The following is a 22,257-nucleotide window of genomic DNA, read 5'->3' as shown; positions in this document are numbered from 1 at the left end:
TCTCTCTCTCTCCCTTCCTTTCTTTCCTTCTCTCTTCCTTCCACTTTTTTCTCTTTCTCTCTCTCTCCCTTCCTTTTTTTCTCTTCCTTCCACTTTTTTCTCTTTCTCTCTCTCTTTTCCTTCCTTCCCCTCTTCCCCTCCCTCTCTTTCTCCCTCTCTCCCTTTATATTTATCTCTTCCTTCCTTCCTCTCTTCCTCCCTTTCTCTATCCCTCTCGTTCACTTTTCTCTCTTCCTCCCTTTCTCTCTCCCTCTCGTTCACTTTTCTCTCTTTGGCGAACCCCCAAACTGTTCAGATTCAAGAAAAAGCTTATCAAGGGGGGTGGGGGGTTGTAAAAATCTAGTTATGAGCCGCCAAAGGAGGAAGCAAATGGTGCGACGTCCACGCAGGGTTTTTTTCCAGACTCTCTTTTTTGCGAGCCCGGCATGATTTTTTAAAATTACAAATTAATAACCCGGAAAGGGTTTACCTTAGCACCGTCTCCTGTAACACCGTTCTGGAAGGCGAGCAGGGAGCAGAGGGGCGAGGGCAGTGTTCCCTCTAATTTTTTTTCGGGGTGGGCGGAAAAGTACAGTGTCTGAGTGACAGTCCCTTTGGGACTGGGCGGCATATAAGTATAAATAAATAAATAAATAAATAAAGTGTGGGCGTGCGCTATCACACATGAGCGAGTTCTTGCATCTATAATTCTATCCTTTCTATGTCTCCCTCCCTCTTTCCTCCCTCCCTCCCTCTTTCCTTTCTATCTTTCTCTCACCCTGCCTTTCTCCAAGCCCTTCCTTTTCCCTCTCCCTATCCTACTACCCCTCACCCTCCTTTCTATCTCTCCCTCCCTCCCTCTTTTTTTCTATCTCTCCCTCCCTTTCCTCCCTCCCTCTTTCCTTTCTATCTCTCCCTCCCTCTTTCCCTTCATCTCTCCCTCTCTCTTTATCTCAATTCCCTCTTTCTCCCTGGGCTGCTGTGCCTGCCCTGCAGCCCCACCACGGACGGACTGCCTTAGCATCGGCGCCCCCCCCCCACACGCTGCAGCTGCCGGACCATCAGCGGCACACACACACACACACACACACACAGCGTTTCTCCCTCTTTTCCTTCATCTCTCCACGCACACGCTGGCAGCACACACACACGCGCGCGCACACCCCACACACGCTGCGTTTCTCCCTCTTTCTCTTCATCTCTCCACGCACACGCTAAGCTCCCGGACCATCAGCGGCACGCACACACGCGCACACACACACACGCTGCCTTTCTCAATCTTTCCCTCTTTCTTTCTTGCTCTCTCTCACTCTCTCTTCCTTCCTATCTTCTCTCTCTCTTTCTCTCTCTCTCTCTCTCCCTTCCTTTCTTCTCTCTTCGTTCCACTTTTTTATCTTTTCCTTCCTTCCCCTATTCCCCTCTCTCTCCCTCTTTATATTTATGTCTCCCTTCCTTCCTCTCTTCCTCCCTTTCTCTCTCCCCCTCCTTCCCTCCCTCTGTCCCCCTTTTCTCTCCCTTCCTTCCCTCCCTCCTTCTGTCCTCTCCTCTTTCCCTCCCTCTCTTTCCCTTCTTTCTCTCCACATCTCCGGCGTGCAGCTGGCTTTGCTGACCGGCACAAGTCTCAAGCCAGCTGCCCCGGAAAGCCAGGAAGGTCCTCCTGCCCCCCTCCCCCCGCCGAAAAAAACCCCGGAGGTCTACCGCCACCAGCCTAAGCCTCCCGTTGCTCCACTCGGCTTCGCTGTGGACCTCCGTTGTGTTTTCGGAGGGAGGGAGGGAGGGAGCGGCGGGAAAGCCCTGTGCTGGCCAGGAAAGCTGGCTTTCCGAGAAAGCAGCGCGCTTTCTTACAACTCTTTCCTGGGCAGGGGGAAGGGAGGAGGCCTGCAACCCCTCCCCTCGCTCCCAGCGGCCCCTGCGAGCCAACCACCGTTTGATGCTTGGCACCACGCCAATCAGCTGGGAAGCGGTGTTCTCGCCGCTCCCAGCCATCGCAAATATCGGCGGGGGGGGAAATCGCCCGGCCTCTTAATTAAGGGGAGAGGAAAAATAATAATAATTGCGGTTGCAATTGCACTCCCTAAAGCTCCCTGTTTCTCCGGCGGCCGCGTGTCACCGAAAATGGCTAGGCGTGTCAGTGGTGACACGCGTGTCATAGGTTCGCCATCACTGCAGTAGGCCATTGCAGCCTCCCCACCTAGCTGTGTTTTCACTGGCAGAGGCACGGTGGCCTCGTCCTTTGCTGTTTCCAGGGCAATCCTGTAGGCCAGATCTAAGCACCTCGTGGGCAGGTTTGGTCCACAGACCTTTGACAGCCCTGGACTAGTTGGTTAAGATATCACGCTGGCTGGTGAATTCTGTTAGCTGAAGTCCCCGAGTTTTAAAAGTTGCTAAGCTTGGAGATCCCCCTGCACGTGACTAAGGAATTTCAGAGCTTTTGCACAGCTGCTCCTTCGCCGCTCCAACTCTGTTAACTTGTTATTGTCGCCTTTAGTCCTCATTAAACCCGGATTTCGACTAAGCTGTCTAGGCGGCTGCAGCTCTTTTGAGCCGACGGCAACGCCGCTCTCCGCCGTCCTTTCCCACAGCCGCCACAAGGGGGCCTCGGGCAAATAAAAAACACCGCCTCCGAGGCGTTTCGCAGGTAGCTCGCGCCTCCCTACCCCCCGCGAGGAAAATGCCGGAACTTTTTTTGTGTGTGTGCTGTGAGCTCCTGCAGGCGGCGGGTTCCTGCCTTTTCCTCTGGGCCACTGAAATGCCCACCCCGCGGGGGCCTCTCGGAAGGCCGCTGCGCCGACACAAAAGCCTCCTTTAGCCAGCCGGAGAAGGCGCCTGTTTGTGCGTGTCCTCGGCAAAGGAGCAGCGGGAGGGGGAGCAAGGCGCCCGTGCAATCCTGCGGCCGAGGAGCCGGAAAGAGCCGCCACGCTGCCTGCTTTTTAAGAAAACCTGGAAGGGGAAGAGGGAGGGTTCCCCCCCCCGCTTTTCTTTTTCGTTGCCCTGGCTCAGCCTCTCCTTGGCGCTTTGGGATCGTCACGTTTACTATTTGCAGTTCCTATCCCCGTAATATAATACAGTACTGTAGTTTCTTCATTGCTTATTTGACCCCTATGACAATCATTAAGTGACCTCATGATTCTTAACAAATCTATATTTTCTTTTATGTACACTGAGAGCATATGCACCAAAGACAAATTCCTTGGGTGTCCAAAAACACTTAGCCAATAAAGAATTCTATATTAAAAAAAACCCCTCTGGGAACCGCTTCCAGGAATCCCGGGCACAAAACCGCGCTATAAAAAAAGAAGCCCTTTTCTGAAAAGGTGGCCACGAACTCCTAGTGGAAAGACATTTCCCTTCATGAGGGCGCTGCCGCTCGCGACATTCCCCTCAGTGTTCGGAGAAAACTTTTCGCTTGGCTCATTTTGGGCGGGACGATTGTCCAGGTCGAGATCCCCCCCTTCTTTTCCCCCTAAATCCCTCCCCCGCTCCCAATGTTTCAAATACCCCCCCTTTCCTGCTGGGAAGAGCCCCCACCCCCCTTCCCGAAACGGAAGCTTCGTATCACCTTCTGGAGAAAGTGGCAAATGCCCTCAGCGACTTCCTTGATTTTCTCTGCGGGCTCCGCTCGCCGGCATTTTTTTCCCTCGGGGAAAAGTTGCCGCGGTTTGTTTCCGTGAATATATTATTAAAGAGGCGCACGCACAAGCGACTGAAGCCGAAACAGCCATGAAAAAGCGCGAATAAATATTTTACGCTCGGAGGGAGTTGTAATACGTAGTCCAGCCGAGCGAGTCTTAAATTTCCTTGGGGTCGCTCGCTCGCTCCTTCCCCCTCCTCCTTTGCCTGAATTTGAGCTTCTCTTTCAAAGAAAGAAAGGGGGAAGCCTGAACTCTGGAAGGAGAAAGAGGAGGAGCCAGAGGGTGGAAAGGGGTTTGCAATCCCCCTCCCTTCCCATCTGGGAGCAGCCTGAAAAACTGCTGGGAGGTATGTGGTTCCTAGGTCAGCGGCGCGGGGGATCGAACTAGGAAGAACCTGGAGGTGGAGCGTCTCTCTGCGTGTGGAGGGGCAGTTTCGAGAGACTATGGAGAATATGGACTTCAGAGGCGGACGGGAAAAAAGTCCTGACAAAGATCCGAGACTCAATCCGGCAGTGTTTCTGGATCAGGGACTCGTCCCCCACCAGCTGGCGACGGGAGAACAGAGAGGAGCTGATCCGTACAAGCTGTTGGAAGTACAATTAAGTGGCGGAGCTCCTTGGGGATTTACGTTGAAAGGAGGCAGAGAACATGGAGAGCCTCTGATCATCACTAAGGTAAGAGGGCAAGAACTGCACGAACGATTGTGCAGTGGTGCGTACCTAGTCGAAGCGGAAGAGGTGTCCCTGGACGAAGCGTCTTTCTTAGGTTTTTTTAAAATTGCTGTTGTTGATGTGATCCGCCCGGAGAATCGGATTATGCTACCAATTGACACTGAGTGAACAATTGAGTATACAAAGGGTTCCGTGTGGTGGTGGTGGTGGGGGGGGTGAGAAATGAAATGGTGATGGCTTGCGGTGTACCTTAAACAGGACAAGTTGCGAGGTTCTTGCCACTGGCTGAATGGCTTTTGATTTTAGAAGTAGCGATCGCCTGTAAAGGAAGGGGTTGCCAGAGAGCCTTTTTAATGTGGTCTTAAAAATATGCTTGGTCACTGCTTCCTATTGGTGATTTGGAGAATTACAAAGGGGGCATGGACAGTACAATCAAGAACCAGTCGTTTTAGTGGCAAATGTTAATACAGTTTTGTATTTGGAGATGTTTTTATTATAGTTTAATATTCACAAGTCCCAGTGATGAAAAGTAATGCATGTATTAAAGCTTAGCTTTACTGTTTTGTGAAATATTCAGTACATCCCTTTCAGCGATGACTAAAGGTTTGGAGGCATTACTAGAGTTAATAACCCCCCATAGCCTCATTAATTAATTCAAAATAACATTTCAAGTTAATTCATCAGCCATCTCACAGTTGTTGGACTGGATTGCCACTGGGAAGAAAGTTCACCTTTGCACTTGTGTACAATATTTGAAGTAAAAAAAAGTAATTGAGGTTGCTGGGGGTAAATAATCTACATACCCTATTTGTCTTTTTGAATTTTGAATTAAGCACATAGTGCTTAATTAAAAATGGGCATTATTCCTTGTCCAAGCACTGAAGTTTCCTCCTTTTGCAACCCACAAAAGAAGTCTCGTCTTTCATTTCCTTCTCTGTCATTGTTATTCACCTGTACTAAATAAACATTTCATTGTGGGTTAGATCATAAACCTATATGTCAAACTAAAATTCTTAACTTATGACTTCTTATGGTATCTTTACTTGAGATAGAAAATAAGGACCCTGTCAGAAAAGGGGGTAGGGTCCTTATTTAATGGTGAAAACTGAGTACTATCTTTATTTTCTCAAACAAGTTCCTCCTTGTACTACTTTCAAAATCTGTATGCAAGGTCAGTATTTCTGATGCTGATGCCCTCCATATGAGTTAGACTATAAAGGAGCTGAAAATTATGAAAACTGTAACCTGATCCACTGGTGAGGGAGTAAGCTTCAGAAGTTCCTGTGTGATAAACTATGTATATTTCAAACATGATTTACAAAACATAGTTTGAATCTTCTATGAGGACAGTACAGCTCTAATTTTCATTAAAACCACCCCTCTTTTTTCAGAAATAGAAAGAGTCTGCTTTAATGACAAAGAGATACTATGCTTGTGTGGGTTACAAAGCACTACTTCTAAATTGTTTCATAGCATTTATGACCCTACTGTGTTTTTGTGTAAAATACATTAGACTGCTAAACCATCATTAATTCAACCTTGATTAATGAATTAACCCAGGTACCATATTCCCATGTTTATGCAGAGCAGGAACAATATTAAATTATCCTCCCAAAAATTAATTTCCTGATTGTTTCCTACAGGGATGGGTAGAAGGTAAAATTTAGCAAAGATTCTCATTGAATAGTTGAACAATAACCAGCAAAATAAAAAGAATTTACCATTGTCTTTACGCTTAGCCTTTTATATATCAAGGATTTGAAGATGTCTTAAATCATTTTGAATTTCTGAAAAGTAATTAATATATTTTCCTTAACTTGAAAAAGTAAGTATAACAATACTTTTATTACTCTCTATGAAATATTGTGTTGCTGAAATAATGAATTTATGTATAATTGAAAAGAAACAAATGAATAGATTCTATAATATAGCTCAGTTGTTGCTATAAGGTTTTTACAAAACCTTTATAAAAGAAAACAAACCTAAAGGGAACGTTTATAGAGAAAAAACTGCATATCTGTTCTATGTTTCTTCAGATATATCAATGTTCAAATACATTACTGTGAACTCTGCTCTTGTCTGGGCTCCAACAAGGAGATGGGAGACTTCTCAATCTAGCTTGAAGCCCTAAAATTGTCTAGAAATTGGAGAAGGTTGTCAAACCATTTCTAAGGCTAAAAAAGCACATCAAATAATGTATTAGGAAATGAGCTAAGTTTGAAGGAGACATTACTTTTTTAAATAATAGGCAGGTATGAATCATATGGTTTGCCCTTACCACCTACAAGTGACACCATAGACATTGCCAATTGTTACAACATCTAGTTCAATAATAGTGTACTATTCAATCAATCAATCAAAGATACCTATTTGATTTACTGTATCTACTGATTTATTTATTTGATTTTTATGCCACCCTTCTCCTTAGACTCAGGGCGGCTTACAGTATGTTAGCAATAGCACTTTTTAACAGAGCCAGCATATTTCCCCCACAACCCAGGTCCTCATTTTACCCACCTCGGAAGGATGGAAGGCTGAGTCAACCTTGAGCTGGTGGTGGGATTTGAACCACTGACCTGAAGTCAGCTTTAGTGGCCTGCGGTACTGCAGTCTACCCACTGCGCCACTTCGGATTTGTTTTCTGGTGGGATATTTTCTGTGGCTGAATATTGATAATCCTTTACTAATAGTAATTTATTGCACGGTACGCAAATAATTTGATTAGATATTTGATTTTATTATTGAAAGTCTTTCTATTCAGCCTTGCTTTGCCAGATTATTAATGTGTTGGACATTTTATGGGACTTTTCTGCAAGATTTTTCATGGCTTAATGTAAATAGATATGGCAAGAGGTTATCAATTAGTAAATGCAAACTGTTTTCACCTTCTGTTATAATTTTTATGCTCGAGATGGACACATGTGATTCTCTCTATAATTCAACTCAAAGAAAAATGTGATGATTTTTGTTATATGAAACATTTTCCCTCAGAATATAAAAAAGAAAAACCAAGTGTAATGTTATTCTGTCAGTATATATGGTACTTATTCAAAATAGAGGTAACAATCATTTGTCTACATCTGCTTTTCTTTTTCCAAAAGAAATTTTGAAGAAAATAGCTACCGTACATATTCACTGCTTCAGAATTTAAAGATACTTTGAGTAGATCATTCACTGATCTGTACTGTTTTCTTCTTGTAGTGCATGATTAGATTTTTATTGCAGATTTGATACTCTGAAGCAAATGCCTCATACTTTTATAAGGAAATTTATGTTAGAGAAATAAAAACTAATGTTTGATTATTTTCCCTATGGATTGCAGTGCAATCCAAATTGCAATGTTTTGAGGACAGTTATTTGCATTTTCAAAATGCATTCCTATTTTTTTAAAAAAAATCCAAACTATATTTTCTCTTGCTTTAACACAGTTTTGAAAAGTTTATCTATGGAAACATTTTATACAGTAAATATCAAATGTATGTATCAAATCCCTGCGGCCGGTTAGGTCCCAAAGAGTTGGCCTTCTCCAGGTCCTGTCAACCAGACAATGTCATTTGGTGGGGCCTAGGGGAAGAGCCTTCTCTGTGGGGGCGCCAGCCCTCTGGAATCAGCTCGCCCCAGAGATTCGTACTGCCCCCACCCTCCTTGCCTTCCGCAAGAGCCTCAAGACTCACCTATGTCACCAGGCTTGGGGCCATTAGACCTTGTCCCTCTGACCAATAAATGTAATGCATGGTGTGATTGGATTGTATGATTGTGTATTACATAGGGTTTTTAGTCATACTTTTTAATATATTATATTTGTGCTACATGTTTGTTTGTATCTATTCTCTTTGGAGAAGGATGGCATACAAATCTAATTAATAATAATAATAATAATAATAATAATAATAATAATAATAATAATAATAATAATATAAAAATAAAAATAAAAAATACTGAAGGAAAAGGGAGTACAAATAAAACATACAATCATTAATAAGAATCATTAATACAAATCTACTAGCAAAATATCCTTTTCATACTCATAGAATTATGTATCTGGAGAAAGATATCAGAAAATTGGGCCTTTTTCAGAAATGTAGTACAGACATAGCATATTTAGATACTATATTTCAAGAAATGTGGGAATAGCTGCTTTTAAAGAGGAAATAAATAATAATCAAACTAGTCGGAAGGGACCTTGGAGGTAATCTACTGCAACCCCCTGCTCAAGCAGGAAACCCTACACCATTTCAAACAAATGGTTGTCCAAGCTCTTTAAAAACCTTTAGTGTTAGAGCACCCACCACTTCTGAAGGGAAGTCATTCCATTCTAATTCCATAGAATTGTTTTGTCAGAAAATTTGTCCTTAGTTCTCTCCTTGATTAGTTTCTCTCCATTGATTCTTGTTTGGCCTTCAGATGCTTTCGAAAATAGATTGAACCCTGCTTCTTTGTGACATTCCCTTAACTATTAGAACACTGTTATCATGTCACCTGTAATCCTTTTTATTAAACTAGGCAGGCCCAATTCCTGCAACTGTTCTTCATATGTTTTAGTTTCCAATCCCCAATCATTCTCTTTTATTCACTCTTTCTAGAGTCTCAAACACCTTTTTTATATCATGGCAACCAAACTGGATGTAATATTCCAAGTAGGTTCTTACCAAGGCATTATAAAATAGTACAGTACTAACATTTCACATGATCTTGATTCTATCTCTCTGTTAAATGCAGTTTTTTTGTGTTGGCTTTTTTGGCAACTGTAGCACACTGCTGGCTCATAGTTAAGTGATTGCCCTCTAGGACTCCAAGAGCCGCCCCGAGTCTACGGAGAGGGGCGGCATACAAATCTAATAAATAATAATAATGATGATGATGATGATGATGTTGTTGTTGTTGTTGTTGTTGTTGTTGTTGTTATTATTATTATTATTATTATTATTATTATTATTATTATCCCTCTTGTATTTCCAACTATTAAGCCAGGTACCATATATACCTGTACTTTGGGTTTTCCTTGTCTAAATGTGGATCCGCCTTTTCTCACCATTGAATTTCATTTTGTTAGATACGGTCCACTGTTCATGTGTGTCAAGATCCTTCTTTATCTTGATCTTATCTTTTGGAGTGTTGACTTTTCCTGTCATCTGCAAATTTGATGACTTCCCCATCTATCCCTAAATCCCTTAATTTAAATAATTGATGAAGATCTGAAGAGTACTGGGCGTAACACAGCTTTGGAATACCCCACTGCTTACTTGCCTCCATGTAGTTTCATTGAGAACTACCGTGTTTCCCCGAAAGTAAGACAGTGTCTTATTTTCTTTTTATCCCCAAAAGCCCCACTATGTCTTACTTTCGGGGTATGTCTTATATTGTCCTGGGCACCGGGGCCGGCTCATTTTCGGCCCGACCCCCCGCCGCCATTCCCGCTCCCCGATCTCGCTGACCGCTCCGGAGATTGCCATCCAATCCGCAAAATGGAGAAGAGTCCTCCACTGCACAGGAAATGTGAGGGAGAAGGATTTATTTCCCTCCGTTCTAGTTTTTCTCTGTGGTTCTTCCGCAGATCTTAAACGTCACCTCCGATTGGTTCCTCCCCTCCCACCTCCTAAAGGCCCTGGAGCCAATCGCGGCCTCCTCTGGCCCAAATTCTCCGCCCCTCCCTTTTTCCCCAACCAGTACTGAGTTGCAGTCCTGAGGCGAAAGAGGGCTCAGCTCGCTCCCTCCCTCCTTCGGATCGTAAAAGAAGCCGCGGCGGGAAGAGCGCGAGGCACCCGTAAGGTTAACGTGACGTCGCGAGCTGTAAACCGTCCTCTCCCAGCCCTTAAAGGAATCTCCCTTACGCAGCCTGGTGCCAGCTGGCGGTGGCGCGCTGCGTAAGGGAGACTCTCCTGGGCGCGCAGCTCCCTCGCCAGTGCCGCGAACTGCTCCGCCGCTTCGGCCAGGGCCGCCGCCTCGCCCACCGGGTGGCCCAAGCTCTGGGCGCAGCGCGCCACCGCCAGCGCTGCGAACTGCTCCTCCGCTTCGGCCAGGGCCGCCGCCTCGCCCGCCGGGTGGCCCAAGCTGGCGGTGGCGCGCTGCGCCCAGAGCTTGGGCCACCCGGCGGGCGAGGCAGCGGCCCTGGCCGAAGCGGCGGAGCAGTTCGCGGCGCTGGCGAGGGAGCTGCGCACCCAGGAGAATCTCCCTTACGCAGCGCGCCACCGCCAGCTGGCACCAGGCTGCGTAAGGGAGATTCTCCTGTGCGCGCAGCTCCCTCGCCAGCGCCGTGAACTGCTCCGCCGCTTCGGCCAGGGCCGCCGCCTCGCCCGCCGGGTGGCCCAAGCTCTGGGCGCAGCGCGCCACCGCCAGCGCTGCGAACTGCTCCTCCACTTCGGCCAGGGCCGCCCCCTCGCCCGCCGGGTGGCCCAAGCTGGCGGTGGCGCGCTGCGCCCAGAGCTTGGGCCACCCGGCGGGCGAGGCAGCAGCCCTGGCCGAAGCGGCGGAGCAGTTCGCGGCGCTGGTGAGGGAACTGCGCGCCCAGGAGAATCTCCCTGCCCCCGCCGTCCCGAGGCCATGTCCACGGGCTCACTGAGCGATGCCGAAGACCTCCCCGAGGCGGAGATCCTGGGCAGCCTGAAAATGGACCGCTGCCGCTCGCTTGGCCGCTCCACGCCACAGCCCCGCGCAAGGCTCGGGCGGCGAGCGGGGCTCCCCGGGCAAAGGCCGGGGCGCAGCGGCGGGCAAGGTGCGTAAGAAAACCCCGGGCAAGAAGAGCCCTCCAGGAACGGCTTCCCCCCCCCCGGCAATACCCCCCGTGTTTCCCCAAAAGTAAGACATATGTCTTACTTTCGGGGTACGGCTTATATTAGCCGACCCCCCTGAAACCCCCGATACGTCTTACAATCGGGGGTGTCTTACTATCGGGGAAACACGGTATATATTGAGTTTGGAGGGTCACCCAGTTATGAATGTATCTAGTGGCAATGTTTTCCTAACCCACATGTCTTTTGAGTTAGTTGGTTTCTGTTTTCACAAAACAGAAAGAGGAAAACACTAGGGCACCAGAATGAAAGCCAAATTCTGTGAGTTCTAGTTCTACCTTAGCCATAAAAGCCAACTGGGTAATCTTGGGCCAATCACATTCTCTGAGTCCAGCTTACATCACAGAGTAGTAGTAGTGAGGAAAATAGGAGGGTATGTTGGATAAGTTTGTGCTTTGAGTTATTTATAAAAATAATAAAAGATGGGATGTACATGAATAAAATAAGTATTACTTGATTGAGTTTAGGTTAATACAATATTACAAAAGTCATACTGTGGAATCAACTAATTATTAATATTGAAATCATGAAAGTATCACCAGTGATGCTTCAATCACAGTATGCAAATGTAAGAAGGCTTCAACATTTTAATTATTCTAAGTCTAAGTAGTCTCTTAATCATGAGCATTTACAATTAGATCATTGGTTTTATGGTGAACGCAACCATGCAATCAAAGCCTTACCCCTTTTAATGTGTGTTGTGTTCACAAAAAGAACAATAGAGGCTTGGCATGTGACGTTATGTGGACACTTTGTCTTAAGTCTTCTCTTTTTTTGGTTTGGAATTAAATTGACTATTGTGTCAAAATAACACATAACATAAGCAGAAAAATACAAGGAACACAATAGCTGAATTAATACATAATATTTTCAGAATATTTTTCATTGTTTAAAACACTAATGTGATAATTTCATTTAACATTAGTCTGAGCTGACAGATATATAAATATACTTTATAACATTATACCACAAATATAAATGCATACATGAAATTATTTCTTGTTTTTGCCACTACTGTTTTTTCTTCCCCTATTACTTAGAACACAACTCATTAAGGCCATTTGTAAATCTTTCTTTAAAAAAACACCAAATATACAGTGGTACCTCGAGATACGAGTTTAATTCGTTCCGGACCTGGGCTCTTAAGTCGAGCAGCTCTTATCTCGAACGACTTTTCCCCATAGGAATTAATGTAAATAATTTTAATTGGTTCCAGCCCTCAAAAAACTCACAAAGTTAGTCTAAATTATGCAGAAAGACATGTTTTTAATGAAGAAATGTACATGTACATATAAATGAATAATGAAGTTTCTTTCACTTAACTTGTAAACTTTCTTAAACTTTTAAATTTACATATGTTCAACTTCTCTGCCACCCAATCCTGTAGGACAGAGGTCCCCAACCCTTTTTGCACCAGGGACCGGCTTTAAGCGATCAAGAGAGGAATGGGTGAATGAATGGACGGAGGGTGGGAAGGAAGGAAGGAAAGAGGGAAGGGACAGGAACAGAGGAAGGAAGCAAGGAAACTTATGAAAGGGGAGAGTAAGAGAGGAATGAGTGAAGGGAGGGAGGGAGGGAAGAAGATGGGAAGGAGAAAGAAAAGAAGAAATAGAGGAATGGAAGGTAAAAGAGAGAAAGAAAAAGAGCAAGAAAGAAAGAAAGAAAGAAAGAAAGGGGGAAGGGACAGGAACAGAGGAAGGAAGCAAGGAAACTTATGAAAGGGGAGAGTAAGAGAGGAATGAGTGAAGGGAGGGAGGGAGGGAAGAAGGTGGGAAGGAGAAAGAAAAGAAGAAATAGAAGGGAAGGTAAAAGAGAGAAAGAAAAAGAGCAAGAAAGAAAGCTGCAAGCACCCCCCCCCCCGAGCCCCCCAGGCCGGCTGCAACCTTTTAAAACACGCGCGCCGCTTCGCAGCTGTCTCCTGAAGCCGAACGCGGAAGTTAGCATTTGGCTTCAGGAGACAGCTCCTTGGCGCTTGTATCTCGAATTTGGGCTTGTAAGTAGAACAAAAATATCTCTCCCCTCCCAGCTCTTATCTCGAGTTGCTCTTAAGTAGAGCAGCTCTTATGTCGGGGTTCCACTGTATAGGAATGTATATAGGAATACTATTTTCCAATATATAAATGCAACTTAAGTGCATTAACTTAAGTAATGCAACTTAAAAGGTGAAACATAATATATGAGAGAGACTCATTACATGCAAAGCAAAATAGTTTAAGCCATGATTTGTCATAATTGTGATGATTATTGAGTACAGCTCATGAAAATCCCAAATCCACCATCTCAGAAAATTAGAATATTACATGTGATCAATAAAACAAGGATTGTACATATCAGACCTCTGAAAAGTATAAGCATTAATATGTACTCAGTACATGGCTTGGAATCCTTTTGCAGCAATTACTGATGCAAGCCTGTGGCACTGCTTAGGTGTTATGGAAGACAGGATGCTTCAGTAGCGGACTTCAGCTTTTCTGCATTGTTCAGTCTCATGTCTCCCATCTTTCTCTTGGCAATGTCCCAGAGATTGTCTATGGGGTTCAGGTCAGACAAGTATGCTGGCCAATCAAGCACAGTAATCCCACAGTCATTGAGCCAGATTTGGTACTTTTGGCAGTGTGGGTAGGTGCCAAGTCCTGCTGGAAAATTGAAGTCACCACCTCCATAAAGTACGTCTGTGGAAGGAAGCATGAAGTGTTCCAAAATCTCCTGGTAGATGGCTGTGTTGACCCTGGAATTAATGAAGCACAGTGGACCAACACAAGCAGATGACATGGTTCCCCAAATCAACAGAGACTGGAAACTTTCTCATTTGGAAATCAAGGACCCAGAGTATAGAGGAAGAATGGAGAGCACATTCAGCAAGATGCTTGAAGTCTAGTGTGAAGTTTCCCCAGTCTATATTGATATATTACATTTCACCTTTTAAGTTGCATTACTGAAATAAATGAACTTTTGCACGATATTCTAATTTTTTCAGTTTCATCTGTATATTAGTGATTCAGTGGACATCCAGGTTTTACTTTATCTAGTACTGAATTATTGGGGTTTTGGGGCAATCCAAAATATTTGCCCAACAATTTTTATCACAAGTCACAGCTATCAGTTTTGTTTTTGTTCCATATTTGTAATGATTCCGCTTTTACAACTGGGCAAGTCACACAGTTTTATTGTCGGTGTGGTATATTTGCACTTTAATATTTTGCCTAGATTTATCTTATTTCTCCCCAATAGTACTAATTTCTTTATATCTATGAAGGATACCTAGAGCAGGGGTCGACAAAGTTGTTCAGAATCTAGGAGCCAGCCAAAAAATTTAGGAGCCAGAATTTTTTTTAAGCAAACTTGGTTTTTAATTTAACAAAAAAAACATTACAAACGTTATAAACAACATTTTACTTTTAAAGATAATAAATATTATATTTTGATATTTTAGATTTTAGGCAACATTCTAGTGTTTTTCACTTTGCGTTTTGTGGCCATGAACATGCCTTGTGATTTTAGAGCTGAAGTACCAGTGGTCCACAGCCTTGGCAGGATCAAACGCCTTCACAGATGGCCCATTCATGGTGATCATAAACAAGTCACTTAAACTTTCTTCTTGCATCCTTGATCTGAATTTATTTTTGACCATGTTCATCAAACTAAATCCTCTTTCACAACATGAGGTTGAGACAGGGAGCACCGCTACAATCGACAACAGGTTTCCCAGAACTGGAAATCTCTCGGTGTTGGAGAGTGCCAAATCCAGAAGCTCACACAGTTTCTTTCCTTTTCCAAGGACCTTAAACTCATACCACTCATTGAGGAGTGAGTGAATGCATTGGTCATCACTTTCAGGTGGAGATAGCTGTTTACGAAAATGATGAGCCAATGCAGTAATCTCAACCACACCGTAGTCTTGCAATGTTGTTCCTGCTGGCCAGGCAAAGGTGTCAAACACTGCGGTGGATCTTTCAATATTTATATCACTTAGAAATCGCACTGTCAAGTATTTAACTGCATGATTAATTAAATTAGCTTTTTCCTGCTGAATTGATGCAGCTACAGTGTTGCTCAGTCCATGTAGCTGTACATTTTGAAACAGTCCTTGAAGAGATGTTCCTGAGACAAATCTGGCCTCATGTTGTTTTGGTGCATCTCTAAGTGAATTGATTGTTGAAATTGTGCTTTTCACATGCAACTCAATTGTGCTTAAAAAAAGCTCTTCCCTTTGAAATATAAGTGACAAGTTTTTAAGAATTTCCAGATAGTCCAGTAGAAAATGGAGCATGTGAACAAATTTAAAATCTGTGAGCTTTCTCAGTAAACCATGGGCAGCTGCAGAGGCACTGTCTTTTTCCGCAGCCACACTTTCTAGGTGGATTGTCACGCATTTCCAGTCTTTGACAAGTGCAGACAGAGCACCGACTTTGCTTGCTACCCATCTGACATTATGCAAGTATTGGAATTTCAGAATTGTAAGCTGCAGGTTTTCTGCTACTTGCTTCAGCTGTCGCATTCTCTTAGGTGAGTATTGATAAAATTGGTAGAGTTTCTTTAAAATAGAGTCAAGGTCATCAATTAATTTAGCTTGTTTTACTGAACTTAATACACTTAAGTTCAATCGGTGTGCAACACAGTGAATGCCAATTAAATGACTGATGTTTTGGCGTATTTTCTGCACCAAGCCATTTTCGGTCCCAATCATGCTGGCAGCACCATCTGTACCAATGGCAATCAAGTGACTTGAAGAAAGCCAGCCTACAAGACCAAGTGTTCTAAGTTCTTCTGTGAGCGCTTCTAAATATCCATCTGCAGTAGCCATTTCAAGAGGAGAAACAGAAAGAAATACTTCTTTGACCCTGTTGTCCTTGATGTACCTGACATACAGAATCAGTTGTTCAACCCCTGCTTTGTCAGTTGAGCCATCTAGCATCAAGCTGACATATTTTGCCTCTTTGAGCTCACTGATTAGGTTTTTCCTGATTATTTCTGCAATATGGGAAATTAATTCTTTGCATCTTTTATCGTTTGCATATTCCTGTCGCACAGCACTCCCTAATTTCTCCGTCAACTCTAGCAACCCTTCAAAATCTGTGAAAGGTCTGTTGTTTTTGGCAATATAATAGGCCACATTAAATAGAATGGTCATATGTTTAAACATGTCTTCATCCATTTTCCTTATACAAGCAGCCAATGGAGTAGCTTCTGGAGCCAACGCTGCATGTGTAGCCTCCACACAATTTAGATGCTGGAGAGACTTTGCGTGCTTTTTGAAGGTTTCAAGTTTAAAGGGTCCTGAAAATCCTTTTACGATCCTAGATGCTTGGTCAGCAATGCCAGGGAAGGAAGCACAAATCTCGCATATAGCTATACCAGTTGTATGGTCAAATTTAAGCCATGCGAGTTCTTTACACCACTCTTGCCTAAATCTCCTGGGTCCAGCAGTTTGACAACGGCTTGTTGATGGGGACTCCTCTGCTGGTGGGTCTTCTCTTGTTTCTTCAGTTACCTGTTGCCCGGCACTTTCTACCTGTTGCACTGCGCTTTCAAGAGAGGTCTTTGTAAAGAACTGTGTCATTTTCAGTTGCTTTTCATTTTCTGGTATTCTCTCTGTTGCTCTGCGCTTCATTTTTTTCCTGAACCCAGAAAAGAAAAAAAAATGTGCACTTTGCTCTGCTATGCCAATTAAAACTTACACATGAACTCTTTACCCTTCTTTGTCCGAGTGGACGAGGCAGTACTCCGGCTTCGTTCTCCTGGCGGCACCCGACTTTGTTCTTCCAGCAGCACTCCGCAGTCCGCCATATAGTACTGGTAATGGGATACACTGTGAATATACTGCCATATAGTAACCATATAATTACAGCATATACTGTGTATATACTGCTATACCCTACTTACAAAAAGATTTAGCAATGTAGGAAACTCCATTCAGTGGTGGTCCAGCAGGATAGGGTCTCTCAGCACTTCTAGAGAAGATTAAAAATCAATCTGCCTTATTATCCATGTATTTTATTTTCTAACCATAAGAAGTTTCAAATCCTTTTTTGTAGGAACAACACTTTTCTAAATCAATGAAACAACATACTCACCTACTCAGCGGTGAGCTGCGATGTCCAGCGACGTCTTGCAAGATTCCCTGCACGTCCTGGTTCAGCTCCGGGAGGTGAATGAATGAACTGCCTGCGATGCACGCTCACAGAAGCCGCGCATGCGCAGTAGGGTGCAGAGGCTGCGGTCGCAATCTTTCCGGCGCTTATCTGCTCTGGAAAGATGACGTCAGTGCAGGGGGCAGGGAACAGCTGCGGTCATGCGCGCTAGGCGCGCATGACCGTTCCACACAGTGCTTAAAGGGAACCTGTCACCTGCAAAAATCATGTTAAAGTGGGTGCAGTAGCGTGTTAGTGATGCGCTATGCATCACTAACACGCTAGTCCTAGGAAAATCCGTGCAGTAGATCCCCCCAAAACAGTACTGCGGCCTCATTGAACGCGGCCGGGGAGGGGGGATGGTGGGGCACACACTGTATGTACATATAGACCCCCTCACACACGGCGTCTCCCCGGGGAGCACGGCCTTTGTATGTACTTACACAGGTAGCGGGAGATGAGAACGGGCCCCCGGCCACAGCGATCCTTCCCCCGTAACCCAACTCTCCCTGTCCAGTCCCGGAGCATAAGGGGGGCGGAGCAAAGTGGGGAAGGCGGCCTGAGCGATACTGTCCCTGCTTCCTCCGATTGGATGACTCCGTGCAGGAGGTGGGATTGGATTGAGAGTAATATTTTTTCTTCTCAACTCCTCAAGCACCAGGCAACATTTTCTAGGCGCCAGACAACATTTTCTAGGCGCCACTGGCGACCAGGCGCCTGGGTTTGTCGATCCCAGACCTAGAGTCAGATCTCAAATCCTTATATACAAATGCTCAAAGCTTTGGGGAAAAACAGGGTGAACTCTAATTAATATATAAGGGAAAAATATGATAGAGTTGCAATTACTGAAACTTGGTGGGATGAAACCCAAGGTTGTAATGTATTGATAGAAGGATAAAAACTGTTAAAAAAACAACAGACCCCATGAAACTGCCTGTTGTGCTGTTTTTTATACTCCAGAGGGTTCAGGGAAGCTTCTTGGAGTCCTGGAATATAAAAACAGCCCAATAGGCAAACCAGAAGTTTGGGAAACTTCCCTGCACCTTCCAGAGGGCAAAAAATAGCACAATGGGCAAAGTGGAAGTACATTTTTCAAACTTCCAGTTTTCCCGTTGGGCTGCTTTTCACACTCTGAAGCTTTCCTGAATGCTCCAGAGTGCAAAAGACAGCACAACAGGCAAACCAGAAATCCGTTTTTCCAAACTTGCGGTTTGCCCATTTGGCCATTTTTTCACCATTCCAGACTTCAGTGAGGCCGGTGCACATGCATGGGGATGAGGGGGATTGTGCACATGTGCAGGGACGGCGCAGGGGAGGTGTGCATGTGTGTGGGAGGAGGGAAGGGGTATGGGCATGTGCACGCATGCTAGCGCACACACACACACACACCCTTTTGGCATGCAAACCAAAGAGAGGTTCACCATCACTGTCCTAGATGATAAGCTAAGATCCAGGTGAATGTTGACAGGCTTGAACAATGATTCCTATTTAACAAAATGGATTTCAACATAGAGAAAAGCATGGTTTTCTCTACCTTCATAAGCAAGAAAAACCAAAAGTATACATGCTAGGTTGAAACCTGGCTTAATAGCAGTGACTCTGAGAGGGATCTTAGAGTCATAGGGACAATCAGTTACCGTATTTTTCAGAGTATAAAATGCACCAGAGTATAAGACGATCTTAGTTTTTGGGGAGGAAAATAGGGAAAAGTATCTGCTTACCAGGTATTCATCTAACTAGCGTCCTTAGTCTGGTCAGCTTCAGTATATTATTTTATCCCCTGGTTAAGGTTTAAAAAAAACTTTATTCTGCGAGAGTAACAATGAAAGAACTTGGAAGCCAGTAAGATTTGGGAACATCGTTAGCACCTGGGAAGAAACATTCGGAGCAAGTAGAGCAATGGAAATAACCCTGCAAAGACTTAGAGCTTGGAAAACATTATTCACAGAGAGAAACAATGAAAGAGCCTGCAAGGTAAGAGCTGGGAAGATCGTTAGCAGCTAGTTAGGGCTGCCCCCCCCCCAGGAAGCTACATTCAGAGTATAAGACGCACCCAAATTATCAGCCTCTTTTAAGAAGGAAAAAGGTTCATCTTATACTCTGAAAAATACAGTAAATATGAGCCAGCAGTTTGTGACAGCAGCCAAAAAAGTCAATGCAATCTAAGTTGCATTAACAGAGAGATTGAATCAAGATCATGTCAGGTACTAATACCATTCTATAAAGCCTTAGGAAGACTACACCTAGAATATTGTTTCCAGTTTTGGTCACTACACTGCAAAAAAGATGTTGAGACTCTAGAAACTAGAGTGCAGAGAAGAGCAACAAAAATGCTTAGGGGCTAATTCATGTAAAGAATGGTTTCAAGAACTGGACATGGCTGAACTAGTGAAGAGAATGACTAGTGTTGACATAGCACTGTTCCAATATTTGAGGGACTGTCATAGATAGGAGGGGGGCAACCTAGTTTCTAAAGTAACCACTTATCAAAAATGGTATAGGGCAGTGATGGTGTAACCTTTTTTCCCTTGGGTGCCGAAAGCTTGCCAATACTATCATGGTGGCACAAGAAACAGCACGTTTCCCAACTTCTGGTGGGCCTGATAGGCTCACCTGGTAGGCTTCCCTGGGGCCTGGTAGGCTTACCTAGAGCCTGGGGATGGCAAAAACACCCTCCCCCATCCCCTGGAGATCCTTCGGAAGCCAAAAATGCTCGCCCAGAGCCTCCACGTGAGCTGAAAATCAGCAAGCCAGTTTGCACATGCATGCTGAACTGAGCTAGGGCAACAGCTCACATGCCGGCAGATACAGCTCCACATGCCTACTGTGGCACCTGTGCCATAGGTTCGCCATCAGTGGTATAGGGTCTGCTGGTTGAGCAGGGGTTGGACTAGATTATTTACAATGTCCCTTCCAACTCCGTTATTCTGTATTCTGTCATTGATATAAACTTTTGAACCTAGGCAGATAAATTTTGTTATGTCTCTGATTTCTTCGCCACTTATTTACAATAGGGTGGCTTTGCCTATTGATACAATCTACTGTTTTTGTTTACTGTTGAACAGCATATTGTTTTTGTCTCTTCTTTCACCTTCAAGGAAGCTTTTGTTGAAGGTGAAAAAATACAGTGCAAAATCCTGTCTGCTCTTATCATTTCTTTTTGAAAACTGACACCACAAAAGCATACAGCAATATAATCATTGTATATATAATCAAGACTGGCACTTTCATCTTAGAAGAAAAAAACCTTCTGTTCTTTTGATATTGGAATGATAGGTGTACAAAATGTCATGTTTTTGTAGACATTCTTAACTCACATTTTTACTATAATAGTAGGAAAATAATCCACAAGTGTCTCATGAGAATGAGTGGTAAAGTTGGTTCAATTCTGTTGTGAGTAGATTACCTGAAAAACATATACAGTGGTACCTCAAGATACGAACTTAATTGGTGCCGGGAGGAGGTTCGTAAGGTGAAAAGTTCGTAAGACGAAACATTGTTTCCCATAGGAATCAATAGAAAAGCGATTAATGCGTGCAAGCCCAAAACTCAGAAACCCGGAAGCCGGCCGCCACCACCGAAGGAGGCTTGAGCCTCCCTTTGCCCCACGCTGCTTCGCCCTGCCTCTTGTCCTGGGCGAAGTGCTGGGGGGAGGGAGTCAGGAAGGTCCTCCTGCTCCCCCCCCAGCCAAAAACACAAAGACGGTCTGCCGCCGCCCACTTGAGACAGGATGACAGCTTGGCCGGAAGGCGTGCTCAGCTCTGCGGCTCCAGCCCCTTTCGGCCGGGCGTGGCGGCGACGGCGGTGCTGCTGCTGCTCCGTTCGCCCGATCGTCTCCTGCCTCCCGCACCGATGTTCCCCGCCACGCCCGGCTCGGCTTCCCTGGCTGCTTGGCCGGGGGGGGCTTGGCCTAAAGGGGCTGGAGACGCAGCGATTTGCCTCCCGCCCCTCGCCCCTGTGCCGCCGGCACGTCATCTTCCCTCCCAGACAAAAAGGCCGGCCTTTGGGGATGAAGGGGCGTGTTCAGCTCTGCGTCTCCAGCCCTTTTCGGCCGAGCCCCCCCCCCCGGCCAAGCAGCCAGGGAAGCCGAGCCGGGCGTGGCGGGGAATATCGGCGCGGGAGGCAGGAGACGGCCGCCGTCATCGCCATACGCGGCTCGGCTTCCCTGGCTGCTGCTCCGGTCGCCCGATCGTCTCCTGCCTCCCGCGCCGATGTTCCCAGCCACGCCCGGCTCGGCTTCCCTGGCTGCTTGGCCAGGGGGGGCTCGGCCAAAAGGGGCTTGGAGACGCAGCGATTTGCCTCCCGCCCCTCGCCCCTGTGCAGCCGGCGCGTCATCTTCCCTCCCAGACAAAAAGGCCGGCCTTTGGGGATGAAGGGGCGTGCTCAGCTCTGCGTCTCCAGCCCCTTTCGGCCGAGCCCCCCCCCCCCCCCGGCCAAGCAGCCAGGGAAGCCTCTTCTTACGAAAGCGTTTTCAGCTTTCCAATCCTTCACGTTACTTCGCCGCTAAATCGTGTGGCAGCAAACATGCTTTGGGGGTTTAGCTGGGGGGGAGAAGTAGCACCTTCCAAACCCCCAAAGCATGTTTGCTGCCACACGATTTAGCCAGGATAGGAGCGAAGGAACGTGGAGGATTGGGGAGCTGAAACCGGGCGTTTTCAGCTTTCCAATCCTTCACGTTACTTCGCCGCTAAATCGTGTGGCAGCGAACATGCTTTGGGGGTTTAGCTGGGGAGGAGAAGTAGCACCTTCCAAACCCCCAAAGCATGTTTGCTGCCACACGATTTAGCCAGGACAGGAGCGAAGGAACGTGGAGGATTGGGGAGCTGAAACCGGGCGTTTTCAGCTTTCCAATCCTTCACGTTACTTCGCCGCTAAATCGTGTGGCAGCGAACATGCTTTGGGGGTTTAGCTGGGGAGGAGAAGTAGCACCTTCCAAACCCCCAAAGCATGTTTGCTGCCACGTGATTTAGCCAGGACAGGAGCGTTCGGAGCCTGAGAGGGGGAAAGAGAAGAATGGAGAGAGAGCCGCTGCCGCCTCAACAGCAGCCACGGGAGG

The 22,257-nt window shown here is 45.5% G+C and overlaps 1 protein-coding gene across 2 annotated transcripts in view; it reads left to right on the top strand.

Annotated features, from left to right (window-relative positions):
* The first annotated feature begins 3,569 nt into the window (after positions 1-3,569).
* SHROOM2 (shroom family member 2) overlaps positions 3,570-22,257 on the top strand; it is a 191,039-nt gene continuing 172,351 nt past the window's right edge. For both annotated transcript variants that reach the window (XM_070750847.1, XM_070750846.1), the window contains exon 1: positions 3,570-4,285. In XM_070750847.1, the coding sequence (XP_070606948.1) occupies positions 4,055-4,285 (231 nt within the window). In that variant the 5' untranslated portion in view covers positions 3,570-4,054. The remainder of the gene's footprint in view (positions 4,286-22,257) is intronic.

This window comes from Erythrolamprus reginae, chromosome 4, assembly GCF_031021105.1.
Source record: "Erythrolamprus reginae isolate rEryReg1 chromosome 4, rEryReg1.hap1, whole genome shotgun sequence".
Taxonomy (NCBI): domain Eukaryota; kingdom Metazoa; phylum Chordata; class Lepidosauria; order Squamata; family Dipsadidae; genus Erythrolamprus; species Erythrolamprus reginae.
Note: the sequence above shows the minus strand (reverse complement) of the source record. Positions and strands in the feature narration are given on the sequence as shown.